At 38.0% G+C, this 14,998-nt stretch overlaps 2 protein-coding genes across 3 annotated transcripts in view; one reads left to right on the top strand and one right to left on the bottom strand.

Moving 5' to 3' along the window:
- Positions 1–8,515, bottom strand: part of LOC125872910 (uncharacterized) — a 47,362-nt gene extending 38,847 nt beyond the window's left edge. For both annotated transcript variants that reach the window (XM_049553704.1, XM_049553703.1), the window contains exons 1-8: positions 8,348–8,515; positions 5,844–5,974; positions 5,101–5,185; positions 4,608–4,661; positions 4,168–4,259; positions 3,981–4,078; positions 2,588–2,663; positions 1,962–2,415 (exon numbers count right to left, since the gene is read on the bottom strand). In XM_049553704.1, the coding sequence (XP_049409661.1) occupies positions 1,962–2,415; positions 2,588–2,663; positions 3,981–4,078; positions 4,168–4,259; positions 4,608–4,661; positions 5,101–5,185; positions 5,844–5,974; positions 8,348–8,389 (1,032 nt within the window). In that variant the 5' untranslated portion in view covers positions 8,390–8,515. The remainder of the gene's footprint in view (positions 1–1,961; positions 2,416–2,587; positions 2,664–3,980; positions 4,079–4,167; positions 4,260–4,607; positions 4,662–5,100; positions 5,186–5,843; positions 5,975–8,347) is intronic.
- The window catches only part of LOC125872914 (actin-related protein 5), a 1,108,764-nt gene that overhangs the window by 431,375 nt on the left and 662,391 nt on the right, over positions 1–14,998 (top strand). The window lies entirely within an intron of this gene.

Here is a 14,998-nt window from a genome sequence, read left to right on the forward strand (position 1 = left end):
TTTCTGTTAGCTAGTTGTCTCAGTTTATGCATAATCCTAAAGTGTCTCAGTGGAAAGCCACCAAACGTCTGTTGCACTATCTCAAACACACAAGCACAGTGGGAGTCCAGCTAAGTTGACAACCAACAGATCATTTACTTGATTATTCTGACTCCAATTGGGCTGGAAATCCACAAGACAGAACTTCAACTACAGGTTATGTTGTCTGCCTTGGGAATTCATCAATCTCTTGGTCTTCCAAAAAGCAAGTCTGTCTCACACTTACCCACGGAAGCTAAGTATGAGTTGTTGCAGCTACTGTTTCTGAAGACAATTGGCTCACGAAATTGTTCCATGCGTTTCGTTTTTCACTGTCTGCTCCAACAGTCCTCTGTGACAATGTTAGCACCACCTAAATTTGTGCTAATCCAGTGTTTCACAGTAGGATGAAGCATGTAGCTATTGATTTCCATTTTTTTCGGGAGCAAGTTCAACAAAAAGCACTTGAAGTTCGTCACCTTCACTATGCTGATCAAGTGCCGACTTCCTTACCAAGCCTCTTTCACGTACAAGTACAGCTTTTTGCGCCATTTTCACAAGTTGGGGCTGGTTCCAGTCCCCCCCCCCCCCCCCCCCNTCCTATTCTAATAGAATTGTATAAACCTATTCCTATTCTAATAGGATTGTATAGAATCTATTCTTATTCTAATAGGATTGTATAAACCTATTCTTATTCTAACATTTCCTATTTTCCAGCTATCTGCTTTCCGTATTCTAGTAATTTTAACCATTTAGGACTTTCACTAGTTTCCTGTATTTTAGTTGCACAGTATCTTATCAGATTACGATGTATTTTTGGATTAGTATTTCAGTGTTGTATCTGCTCTATATAAGGAGCATGTTGTTCATGAATAAAATCATCTTTCTCTTCTACATTTCAAACCTTTATACCCTTCTGTATCCCCACCTCAGCTTCTCTAAGATTCTTGGACTACCATTTACTTTCTTGCACTACCTTAACATGTGAGTAGTTGGTTTCAGTTGCTCTGGGAAGAACTGTCAATTCCAACTTTGAAGAACATTTAATGAATCTCTCTATCTTAAATGCAATACCACATCAACCTGCATTCAAAGTTGTTTTGGGGATAATAATGACTGTTCCCCCACCTCCATTCAAGGATAATATGCTCATTATCTACCATACTCATTAAATTTCCTGGTGCAGAAGTGCTCTGCATCATGTTCTGTGGTTTTCCATCTCCTAACTACTTTATGCTGATCTTTGCTCTTTGGAGGCCTCTCTAAGCACAAAACAAATCCATTCCATGATCTTCTCATCATACTATGACTTCTTTCCACCCATTCATACCAGATGGCACTATCAGATGTCCACTAGTGATGCCAAACGACTTAAAACCAGCATTGAAGTAAATCCTATTCTCCCCCATCTTTGTGCAAAACTCTGTTATTGGATCTGAAAGGAAGAAGGGTTGATGCCTATCAAAGAGAGCGCACTTTTATTTACTTAATTATATTCTCAACATGACCCCTTAAGTGCGGGCTTGATTCTTTTTTACAGGGACAAGCATGTGGAAATTCTTTTAGATAACGGGTGGCATTGAGACTCAACCCAGGACATCTGTCTGCTCTGGTACCATGTTAAAGTATGTGATTATCTCATCTTAAAGCTTAAGTTGTTAGGAAGAACACACTTTTATTTACTTAATTATATTCTCAACACTTTAAAATTAAAATTTTGAAAATCAGTTTTGTTACCTTTTCTGGATGTGTAAGTCAAATTACTCCATAGACTTTTACCAATTAAAACAATAACAACTAAACGTCAATTTCAAGCCATTTAGGATTCTGCATGTCTCAATCTTTTTTAAACGCCATATTTGCTGAATGCTAACAAAATTATGATGGGGATAAACAAAAAGATTAAGATGGGAAATTAAATTAGGATTAGGATTAGAGCTTACCGTCAAGGCTTCTTCTGATCCAATTGAATCACCACCGTAGACAAATAGTTGGCCCCCACAACCATTCTGTGTATTTTTAGCGGACCAACGCAGAATAATAACAGGGAGTCTTTTGTCTCCTGCTGAGAGCTGCAGCTTAACATAACTAGACGAAGCTTCAGCCTCTGGACTTTTCTTGCCAGGAACTGATATATTCCACAACAAAATATCACCATCAACATAACCAACAGCCAAAATTGACCCATCAGATGACAACCAACAGAGTGAGCTTATTTCTTTTTCGCCTTCTTGATTATCTGATGAAGCACAAAACTTCTCTTCACTAGCATTTTTTGAAGCATAAACAACAATTTCATCCTTTAATTGGTGTTGTTTAAACTCTCTAACAAGAGCAGCTCGATCTTCTGTAATGTCCCAGAGAACAATTAATCCATTCTCATAAGCAATCAGGACCCTGAGGAAACAAAAAGAAAGACGACGCTAGGACCCCAAAAAGTACTTGAGTGCAGCAAGAGACCAAGGGTAGATGTGTGATAAGAAGCAGAAGAATGTGGATGCTGAAAACAACTCTAAAAATGAAAAACCAAAGACGAGAAAATAAGGGAGAAATTTTGATCATCTCTTACCTATTTCCATGTGAACTAGGTTGGGGAAGTAAACCAACAATGGCGAGTTGGTCGGGCATTGAAATATTAGCAGCTTCTGCAACAGATGATCATGGGTATATGAGAAGATGTTCACATAAGTTAGTACACAGAAATTGTATTCATCGGTACACTTGCTTTTGGAGGATGAAAACCACACTGCAATTTGCAAGAAGTGGAAGATCCAAAAGAGCAGGATACTGACTTACTCCGACAAGTCAGCACCTTCCAAGAAAAGGGGAAGACTTTCACGAAAATACATTTCTTACTCATATTGACCTTAAGAGTTTCTAATTATCAGTTGTCATCCTACTCTTCTACCCTCTTAATTCGAAAGATTTGTGTTTCTCATGGTAAAATCATAAGCTTATTGATACTGCACTCTTCTGGGAAATCCTAAAAATATGAACAATCGTTGAAAAAGCACTTGAGTTATTAGGAGCACGTCAAAAGTTAAAGAAATTTCCAAAAACTGGATGGTGTAACGTTTGGCATACATCACCCTGAGAGTTAATGTCAATGTTCTTATACGAACCATCAAACTATGTGCTAATTTTAAGGCTTACTAGATGCTAATCATAAATCACAGAGTAGATATTCTTAGTGCATGTCAAACTTCACTGCTTGGCCTCTAGTTCAAGTTAGTTTGTAAGTAGTGTTGTGACTACAAATGCAATTGAGCTAAGATAAAATTGTCATCTACTTTATATAGTCACTTTCTTGCCAAATCTCTCTACTGTGAATTGATCAACCATAAGTTCTCATAAAAACTTACATATAACAAGAGAAATAAGTCAAATAATCAGGGTCTCACTAATGCAAATCTGAGATATTGTGTGTTAAATATGGTATAATTTTTGAACTTGTTAAGTATGGTATAATTAGATAGTGTAGATATGAGAATATCCTCAAATCTCTGTAATTAGGCAATTAGGAGGTTGTGCTATATTCTTATTAGTTTCCTTTCTTCTTTACGTTCTTTGTAACAACTATTTAATCCTACTAGCTTGAGGGAATAATTACGACACTAATTCCAAAATTCTCTTCTCCTTCTAACCTCTCACTGTGCATATTAAAACTAGAGAGAAATCCAAGAGATAAAATGACAGTGAAATTGCATCAGGAAAAGAAGAAAGATTTAGCAATAGGTTATTCCCTCGGTCAAAATTAGCTGAAAGTTCCCACAACCGAACTTGGAATGGAAGGCTAAAAAGAAATGAAATAAGAAAGAAACACAATGGCTTCAAATCATTTTAAGTTTCTCCGGAGAAAGATGTAACTAAAAGAACATTTAGTTAGTAATTTCCAGTAAAGCCATGATCCTTTAACTATATGAACCTACTATACAACAGATATCTGAAAGCAATCCCGTTACCAGCTATAAGATTCGGAGGCATGTGATAAGGCAACAGTTCCATGATTCCTTCCTCGTACTTCAGAACAGAGAGATAACCATATTCATCTCCCACGAACCTGTGTACAGTCATATCGCATGTATCAAATAAAAAACTAACTGTACGGCGAACAAGAATCTTTTGAAATAACAATATCTACCCATTTACATGTAATGAGTGTCATAGATAACGGAGAATGCAGTAATATTGGACTCCCACTGTAAACTAGAAGATATTCTCCTGTTCTCTAGATCCCAAACCTGTCAATTATTAAAGGAAATTAACTGTTAAAGAGATACAAATGCAGCATATGGAAAAACGGGGAAGATATAAGCACTGATAGAGGAGAAGAAGAGAGTGGTGCAGATTCATGACTGATTAACAGTAATGCCATCTCCCCCAAAGACACATGAATGCGAGAGAAGAGTTTCCTGGGTACCTGTGTCTGTGTGAACTAACTTGCCTATACTTTCCTATCAAAAGGTTCCCTCAAAGTAAAAGCACGTTGCTATACATCTCCACCAGTGAGCTAAAAGATTCAAGTAATTCCCAGCTCGGAAATTAGTCTTTAACAGGTCAAATTGCGTAGGAGAAAGATCACAGATTACCTGAATTTCATTTCCATTTGAGACGCCCACTAAATGTCCTTGGTTTTGCAGGAACTGGAAAGAGGTAAGAGAAAAATATATTTATATCAAAAGAGCCCAACACATATGCACTATGCAAGTATAAGGGTTGAAACTACAAATTCCACATGGGCACAGCACACTTGTCCTATTTCATTTTACCAATATCACAGCCATTTCTAAAGTTCATAATCACACACATTTGAAGAGCATGCTAACCATCACCCGAGTAGTAAATTATATAGCATCAAATATTGGAAGCGTAGAGTCAAGAATCAGCTTGCCAAAAATATCATGAAACCAGATATAAAATTCATCAGATGATAATGCCAGACTCCAAAACAAAATCTACAAGCGATAAATGAAGCTCTCTGGAGAAACAGAGCTTGGAATTCCCACATGCTCGCGGTCTTAATTTAGAAAAGTGTACCTGTACAGATACACAGAGAGACCTCACACAGCTCAGATTACAAACCTCCAAATTCTTGAACGCCAATGGCTTAGGAGAGAAAAGAAGGCCCTCGACGTTAGATCCGCCAATCACTTTAATCCTTCCATCCCTGTAATTATAATGATTATTAGTTGTATGAAAGAACTAGGAGAGAGACATGAGGATGGGACATTTCTAGTTGATGGCAGTTCTTTCAAGCTATGCCTTCCCGCTTGTTGCATAGGAACACAGAAGCCTAAATGGCATGTTTTTGAACTATGTTTGAGGTCGAAGAAGTTTCATGTATTTATACAATAGATTATGAGTTCAGCTTAGAATGGAAAAATGTTATGTCCATATGACCTGAAAATTATGCCAATTGGTCCTAATATGTGTTTTACATGGTGATGCTTCAGCCTTGAAAGAACTATAAAATGTATTTACAGCACTAAGTATTGTGCAACCTTGCTTTTTGCTATTAGCACTCTAGGATCCTGCTAAGGCTATCAAAAAGAGAATCAGAAAAATTCATGTCATTAGTTATCTTCGTTACTGTTTGAAATTCTCTCAAAGGAACTTATTCCTCCCCAGATGAACTCCTTAATTAATGTGCTACTTCTAAAGTTGAGAGGCCTCCATACCTTGTTGCTGAATGAGACAAATAATGCACTATCATCTGCTTCTTATAAGCCGTACAAAAACATGTAAATGAAAGGTCTGGTAGACTAAACAAAGCACCGTCATAAGCATCTTCAAAGGCATATAAATTACTATGTTTTTTTACTCACAATGTTCCTATTGCCAAGAGTTGCTGAATAGGGTCAAATGCCAGAATGGATGCTGTAGATGGAATCCCATAGTGAACAGAAACTGTTGCTTCCAGGTCTGTCAATTTTTCACTCCCTTCGGGTGCATTATTCTGAGAAAAATGTGGTAAGGGAGTTTTAAAGCACAATACAGTAAATTCAGCAGATAGAGACTATTAGGTTTGAATTATATACTATGCAAACAAGCATTAGTTCTAGTTTGTGAAGGGAGCAAGTATTGTTATGCAAGCTGGACGACTTTCTAAATGCACTATCAAACTGTAAGTAACATATCTCGAGCTGATTGAAGGAAGAGAATGCATGATGGGAGCAATACTAATCATCTCAGACTGGCAAAGCAGCACAAGTGGAACTTAGAACCATTTCTCTGATTCTCTCCCTTCATGTTTTCTATCTTCAATGCAGTCTATTCCGTGGCCTTTGAAAAACATCATTCACATAAGTTCTTTTTTGCTTCCTCCATCCTTACTAGTTTGCAGGATGCTCTTCAACTAAGAAGGCATTCTGGTAGGAAGGCCGACCACTACACGAGTCGACATCAGCTCAAGAGAGAAGTTAACATTCCTTGATTCCCCTTCATAAGCAGGAAGAGAACGAAAATAGACTACATACAGTAGCTTGCTTGATTGAAGATCTTATAAGAAGAAGCGAGATCTTACATTGTGTTGCATTTTACTTGGTAGAATCCCTGACCCAGTCTACGGTATTTTTATTGGAGCAATTCAAGAACAACAATTAGCTGAACCTAGCATATAAAGTTTACCCTTCACGATATCATAAACCAAACTTCTGAGAATTTGGTATTGTCTCAAGAAGAAAACTGTTTATTCCATTTAATCATACTCTTGCTATATATTTTTATCTAATCTCATCCACAACCTGAAATCAAAGCCCTAGCCCTGTTTTCACAGGACATGAAACAAGGTCCGGATAATGTTACCTCATATTTCAAGTCTTCATTTTAAAGACTGAAAAAAGTTCAACAAAGACAGAGACAAGTTCAAAGCATTTAGTCATTTACATCCTGGAATGTGTCTCTGGCCCTAGCCCTAGCCCAGATTATAAGAAATCAAAAATGCTCCAATAGAAACAATTGGCTCTCCCTATTGCATTTGAGCTGACACGAAATGTTAGTTCTTTTACTTCATATTGTCCAACACGGCATGTTTATTCTTCTGTTTTATGTCTCATATTTTTCCTGCACTGTAGCAGAAATCATTGCTGATGATTTCTCTTAGATTTTACTTTCACACTAAAAAGGAAGATAAAGGCATGGACCTAGGGTTTCTGGGAGCTCAACAAACACCACTTTGATCCTGCCTTGCACTGAAATCAGTTTTGGCAGCATATACTGATCTTCAAACTTTGTCATCAACAAACACGTTGTGAATAAATTTTACTAAATGACAAACATGTTAAGAATATATTTAACAAAATCTAAGAACTCCACTGCATTAGCATCTTGCACCATACACTGTCAGTGATGATTAATAATTGTACAACCATATGATAGAAGGGAAGCGAAAAGGCAGAAAAATAACAAAGGATCAAGATTGATCCGAGAGCACCAAGAAAAGAACCTGAGAGAATTTTAAACAGAAGGTGTATTGTATTAGCATCAATTGATCACAAGAACCTTCTATGCACATCAATCAATCACCAGAATACTATTACACAACTAACTAACTTCAAGTAACTACCCGTTGTAACTTTTTTGGGGCAGGTTATCACTACCAACACCATCTTTTCCTTCCTTTTGAGCTAAAAAAAAGGAGTATCTTTAAGAGTTATTCCCCTGTTTAGCATAGAAGTGGAGGCAGAAGAGAGCTCAAATTGGAAGTGTTGGGTATTATCCTTTTGAAACTGGACGAGGAGGGAGAAAAAAATGTATCTTTTACATCTCAAACAACCAAAAATAGTAGCCATTACTTCACTTAAGGGAAGTAATTCAATAGGTTTCTCTTTCTTTCTAGTTCTTACCCTTATCAGCCATTTCATGGAACTAAACTTAAAGTTAATAAAATTTGTAATCCTTTCCACTTCATAACAGCTATAAAAAGTCACGTCAAATACTCCTATGCTAATATTTGTGCTAAGAAATACCATCTGCTGTCATTTTTTAGGTGGGGTATATCTCTTCTCTTGCCGCAATAATTACAGATTTTCCTTCTTTTTTTTCCGTCGTCAGATTTCTACACGATTGGACAAACAACATAAATGGTAGCACAGAATCTCTAAGAATCAAAAGATCAAGCATTAATTGAAGAAGACTAAAAAAATGTCTGACAGTGGTTACCCCTCTCCTAAAAAGCTCTAAACAAACAATTCAGCAAATAATTGCATTACTCAAACATTTACCAAAAAGCAAAAAGGATCGGGAAAGCAAATCAGGTTTGTGTTATAATGTGAAAAAAGATCAATATGCAAAATTGAGAATTCAAAAACGATGAAATGGAGCAATTTACCGGTGGCGTGGGATTGAGTTTTTCAAAAAATTTAGCAAACATAGCGAGCGCTGTTGAATCTACCGAGCGGAGCAGTTGTTCAATTTGTTGATTGTTCGGATCTTTATTATATGTAGGAGGTGACAGAAAAATGAGCAAAATCGGTTACGTCTCAAATCTCAATAACAAGGCTCCGATGCTGGTATGAACACCAGTAGAAAAATTAGAAAAAAAATTAAATGAAAAAAATATATATATACAAAAAGGTTAAAAAAAAGGAGAAAAAAAAATATAATTCTGCTTTTTGGCCACGAATACATATATTTTTTGAACTTTGCTAAAGAATAATAAACTTATTTTAAAAATATTATAATTACATCAAGATGAATAAAAACAGGGTAAACAATACAAATCTCACTAGTTTAGAAGCAAATTACTCCACGTCAAGTGAGTTTTCAATATTATGAATCTTATCGGAATTAGTACTATGGATACATGTATATGGCGTGTCTAAGATACATGTATCTCGAATACATGAGGTCAAAATTAAGTGTAATTGATTTTAGATCTATTATAACCAAGTGGATTCACATTTATTTACTCTCTTGCTCGCCTCTCTCCTTCTCTCCTCTCTCCCTATGTACATATATTTCAAAATGTATCTGGGATACCATATACATGTATCTAGTGTGATTTGCATGTATGTGGAATACATAGACTAACTTGCTCGCAACCTTCCGGTTGTGTTCACCTCTCTCCCTATTACCTTTGCATTTTAACCCTGTAACAAGGGCAAACTTACTCAATCCAAAATGAAAATGCGTACCATTTATCGAAAAAATACATCATAAACTTCTCTTCAGAATGCACTTGCCTCATCAACAAATTATGCCAAACGCGTCCTTCCACCATAATTGGCGACATATCTAGATATTTATCAAAGAAAGTTTGTCTAAACAATTTAATTTGTACAACTGACAAAATATCATCAAATCATTAACTACATCACAATTCGTGAAACATTCAATCCTCGACTTGTAATTAATATCTATTTTGATATAAAATTCACAACCTGCACATATAATAAAAGTATACAAGCAAATTAACAAAACCAAAAATTAAGAAAAGAAATGCTCACTTATTGCATGATACCATCACTACATATATATACATATATATATATATATATATATATATATATATATGCACACACTATCACAACATACTATTGCTTCAGGTATGTCGGATAATGTAACACCCCGAACTTCGAGAAAGGGCTAAAAGGGGAAATTTGGGCAAGCCCACAAATCCAAAATGCACCATGGACCCTTCGTGACATGCTAGACGGTTCGTGTAGGGGACCACGATCTGTTAAGGATGTCGTGAATAACCATACAGGACTGCTTGGGAGGGGTCACCTAGACGGCGCCCTAGACGGTCCATGGTGACTTGGATGACCCGTCTAGGGGTCTGTACAAGTCACCTAGTTAAAGAAGTTGCACCCATGTCAGGTCTTGAGTGTTGGGGCAACTTCAAACGATCACATCTTTTAGCACAAAATGAATTTTGGTGGACCAAGACCTATCAAATTAAGTCTTTGAGTCCTCTTTCCAACACCACCAATTTTGCCTAATTCCGAGCCCAGAGTAAAAAGTTATGCACATTTTAGTGAAGCCCTGTCGGGCAGGGCAGTATGACGACCCACTAGACGGGACATCACGTCTTAGACGGCCCGTCAAGCCCCTCTTAAAGGTCACCTCGTGAGATTTAAATGAGGTTGCACCCCCAAGGCCACTGTGAAGTACTCGGACGCCTAGATGATCTGTGAAGCTTCACACGGACCGTAAAGTTGTCTGTGAAGGAGACTTATTAGACTTGAAGCTTAGGGACAACTTTAAATGATTATATCTTTCAACACAAAATGAATTACGTGGGTCATAACCTATCAAATTAATGATCTCTGAATCCGCTTTCCAACGCTATCGAGTTTGCCTAATTTCAAGCTCAGAGTAAAAAGTTATGCCTGAAATAGTGAAGCCATGTCGGGCAGAGCCTCTTCACGACCCACTTGATGGGCCGTGGTGCTCTAGACGGCCCGTGAGGCCTATCTTGAAGTCACTTCGTCAGCTTTTGAGTCAGGGTGGCATTGGTCTTTTCCCCTATGATTTTGGTACTTAAACTACGTCGTTAACTTAAACTATGTCGTTTTACTTAGTCTAAGCCTAATAATCTAGTTAGAAACTACCCAGAACCCTTATTTTCCTAAAATCATCTAACTTAGAACGAAAATAAGAGAAAAGAGATGATAGTTTGCCCAAGAACAAACAGAGGTCTTCTTTAAGTTCAATCCCAAAATCCAAAGGGTTTCTCTGTAGTTTTCGTCACCAGGTATGTGAGATTTCACTAATGGGTTCCTTTCGCCCATTAGGTCCCTAGATTTTGGTCAGTTCTTCAAGTTCTCATAAATTGTTCAGACCTGGGGTTTCCAAATCTTGGAGATTCATTGTGAGTTTAGTTGCTATAGTTCCACGATTCTAAATAACATGTTTCTTGGAAAATTTGCATAATACCATGTATAGAATTCAGAACCCTAGCTTGTATTAATTATCAATACTCACGAATTATACTTGCTAGGCATATCAGGCAGAAATTCATGCTTCAGAACTCGAATGTCATATCTTTCAGCATATGTATGTTGCATTTTCAGATAACATGACAGTATTTTGAGCTACTCAGTATTTTAGTTGCATTTTAACTATATACATATTCAGTTGGGAGTAGACTTAGCACCAAGTTGGACTAGGGTTCAGTGTACCATCACAGTCCTAGAACTATGTGCCAATGTAGGTTCAGAAGTCTCCTTTGTTGGGCATCAGTTTTAGTTATCATGCCACAATCATTCCTCTATACCCATGGCAAGGTATATTGGGTCCTCTCGATGAGGCGTATACAACGGACTCCACGTTTAGTTCACGTGGTTTATGTTGGTTGATAGTAGCTCCCTGAGTCATACTCTTATTGCATTGACCATGTTATCAGAATTTAATTCAGTATTCAGTTCTATATGTTATCTTCATGATTAGTACTTGGTCATTGCATCTAGTTCAGTTTTCAGTTATACTTCAGCACAACCTATTGCCATGCTCAGTCTATATTGTCAGTATTATATTGTTTTGTTTATATTGTTCAACTTAGTATATAACCCGCATGCTCAGTACATTCAAAGTATTGACACATACTTTGCGCTACATCATTTTATGATGTAGGTTCAAGCGCTCAACATCCAGATCACGTTTAGTATGATATCTAGCCCATACTCAACAACTTCAGTGGTGAGTCCTCACAGTTCAAGCCTGTTTCATTATGTTTGGTTTAGTTAACTTATTTTCAGTCTTTCAGTATATTTTTGAGTTAGCTGGGGATTTGTCCCAACAACTCATCAATAGTAGAGGCTTTCAGACATATAATCAGTGTTAAGTGTTTTGGGGTTGTTTCCCTAAATATTCAGATATATTTTCATTTGGAGTCCTTTAGTTTGACTCATTTATTAGTTATGCTTCCGCTTATCTTAGTTTTATATTCAGTATACTTGTGATATGCCAGACTCAAGGTTAGATTGAGGTCACTTTTGATCCTAGGTCCCGTGTCACGTCTAGGGGGTAGCCTCAAGGTGTGACAAACTTGGTATCAGAGCATCAGGTTCAAGAGTCCTAGGGTGTCTGAAAGACGTACTGAGTAGAGTTTGTTTCTTGAGTGTGAAGCGCGCCACACCTAAAAGAGAGAGAGAGGTTACTAGTTGTTCTAAGAAAATTTCCTTTCTTTTGTTATTCCTATCGTGCGTGAAGTGTGATTTAACTTCTCCTTTGTAATCTGTCGTTATGTGCTTCAGATCATGCCTCCTCGCAGAGTTAACACAGTTCCTCCAGTCCCGAACCATGAGGTTACGAATGTAGAGTTTCGTAATGCGATCCAACCTTTGGATCAGACCGTATCAAACCAAAACAATCAGCAGGCCCCAGTTCCTGCAAACACCACTGGTGGATCAACGACAGCTAGGGTTCGAGAATTTGTTCATATGAATCCGCCAGAGTTTCTAGGGTCGAAGGTTGGTGAGGAGACACAAAACTTCATTGATGAGGTCAAAAAGATTCTTGAGGTAATACAAGTGCCTGGTACCGATAGTGTTGAGCTAGCATCCTATCAACCTATGGATGTGGCTCATATTTGGTTCACGCAGTGGAAAGATAACAGGGGTGCGGATGCAATTTCTATGACTTGGGATTGTTTTATTGGAGCGTTTCTGGACAGGTTCTTCCTGAGAGAGTTGAGGGAGGCTAAGGCTCAAGAGGTTATGATCTTGAGGCAGGTCTCGATGTCAGTCCAAGAATAGGTGCTAAAGTTTACCTAGATCTATAGGTATGCTCTACATATGGTTGCCGATCTGAGAGCATAAATGAGTAAGTTCTTATTTGGAGTATCCGATCTGGTGAAGACCGAGTGTAGGAATGCTATGCTATTAAGGGATATAGATATCTCCAGACTAATGACTCATGCTCAGCAGGTTGAGGGAGATAAGCTCAAAGAAATGACTAAGGATAACAAAAAGGCTAGAACAGGTGATTATGAATACTCTCAGCATAAGTCGGGTGGTGGGAATCACTCATAATATCACCAAAGGTCTACTGCCCCTACGCCTTCATCAGGTAGTACTTTATCTCCCAGGTTTCGACAAGATTTTCGACAAGATCAGAAAGGAAGGGCATCAGGCTCTAAGTCTTAGGGGAGTTCTTTAGGTAATAGGATTTTCCATTTTGTCCAAAGTGTGGTAAGAACCATCCGGGCGAGTGTCTTGCTGGCAGAGAGGGGTGTTTTGGGTGTTGTAGTCTGGTCATAGGTTGAAGAATTGCCCTTCTACCAGTAAAGGACAATGATGTAACAAGGCTCAGTCTACAACTTCAGCAGGTTGCCCCACTCAACAGGGTGCCTCGTTTGGTACATGTGGTGGTCAACGCCAGAACAAGTTGTATGCTCTTCAGTCTCACCATGACCAATAATATTCTCCTGATGTGGTCAATAATACATTGCAAGTTTTCTGTTTAGATATTTATGCATTGTTAGATCCAAGGGATACACTTTATTTTGTAACTCCCTATGTAACAGTAAACTTCGCTGTCAGTCCAGAAACTTTCACAGAACCCTTCTCATTCTCTACTCCAGCTTGTGACCCACATATAGTTAGACGAGTATACAAAAATTGCCCTGTCACAGTTTCCTAAAAATTACCTCAAACCTTGTAGAGTTAGAAATCATAGATTTCGATATCATTCTAGGCATAGATTGGTTAAATTCCTATTATGCCTCAGTCGATTGTATAACTAGGATCGCTCGATTTTAGTTTCCAAATGAGCCAGTCTTAGAGTGGAAGAGTAGTAACTCAAGGTCTATAGGTCGATGTATCTCTTACCTTAAGATCAGGAAAATTATTTCTAAAAGGTATTTCTATCATCTTATTCAAGTTAAGGATTAAAACTCTGAAACCCCAACTCTTGAGTCAGTCCCAATCGTAAATGAGTTCCGAGAAGTGTTTCCAGAAGATCTTCTCGGAGTCCCTCCCGAAAAGGAAATCGACTTCGGGTTATATCTCCTTCCAGATACCCAACCTATAACGTTCTTTATTGCTTCTTCATTTCATGTTCTAACTCCCAGTAATAGAATGAGAGACCTACACTTGACACTTGCTATCTTGCTTGATGACTTTCTTTCATATTGGTTTCAGGTTCATACTCTGCTCCCTAATCTGGAAAGATCGTATGTCAATGTTCCCAGGGTAGGAACTTCCACTTTTCTTAGTCAGAGTATGGGCTTGGGCTTCGGTTCGGGACTCTGAATCGATCAATCGAATGGGAAAACACCTTTCCTCTTTCGCTTTCTCTCCACTCCTGCTCCTGTGGCTTCCCTTTCGGGTTCATTTCATGCCCCCTCAGGTTACTCTGTCCTTGGCATCCCTTTCCTTCTTAAAGAATGGCTCCAGCTGAGCTAAAGGAATTAAAAGAGCAGTTGAAAGACCTTCTAGATAAGGGCTTCATCAGACCCAATATCTCTCAATGGGGTGCTCCATTGTTGTTGTGAAGAAGAAAGACGGTTCTCTCAAAATATGCATTGACTACTGTTAGTTGAACAAAGTCACAATCAAAAATACATATCCCATCCTCACGATTGATGACTTGTTCGACCAACTTCAGGGTGCTAGTTGCTTTTGTAGGATAAACCTCATATCCGACTATCATCAGCTTAGATTAGTGATAGTGACATCCTAAAGACAACCTTTAGGACTCAGTATGGTCACTATCGATTTGTAGTTATGTCTTTTGGACTAACGAATGCTCCTACAACTTTCATGGACTTAATGAACATGGTGTTCAAATAGTATTTGGACTTGTTCGTCATCGTCTTTATTGGTGATATCGTTATTTATTCTCGGAGTAAGGAAGAACATGCAACTCATCTGAGAGTTGTTCTGCAAGACCTTAAAGATCGCCAGCTATTTACTAAGTTCAGCATGTGAATTTTTCTTAGAACTGAAGACCAGGTTGACTACAACTCCTGTCTTGACTCTACCAGATGGGTTAGACAGTTATGTGCTATATTGTGATGCATCCAGGGTCGACCTAA

This window comes from Solanum stenotomum, chromosome 8 (assembly GCF_019186545.1).
Source record: "Solanum stenotomum isolate F172 chromosome 8, ASM1918654v1, whole genome shotgun sequence".
NCBI lineage: Eukaryota > Viridiplantae > Streptophyta > Magnoliopsida > Solanales > Solanaceae > Solanum > Solanum stenotomum.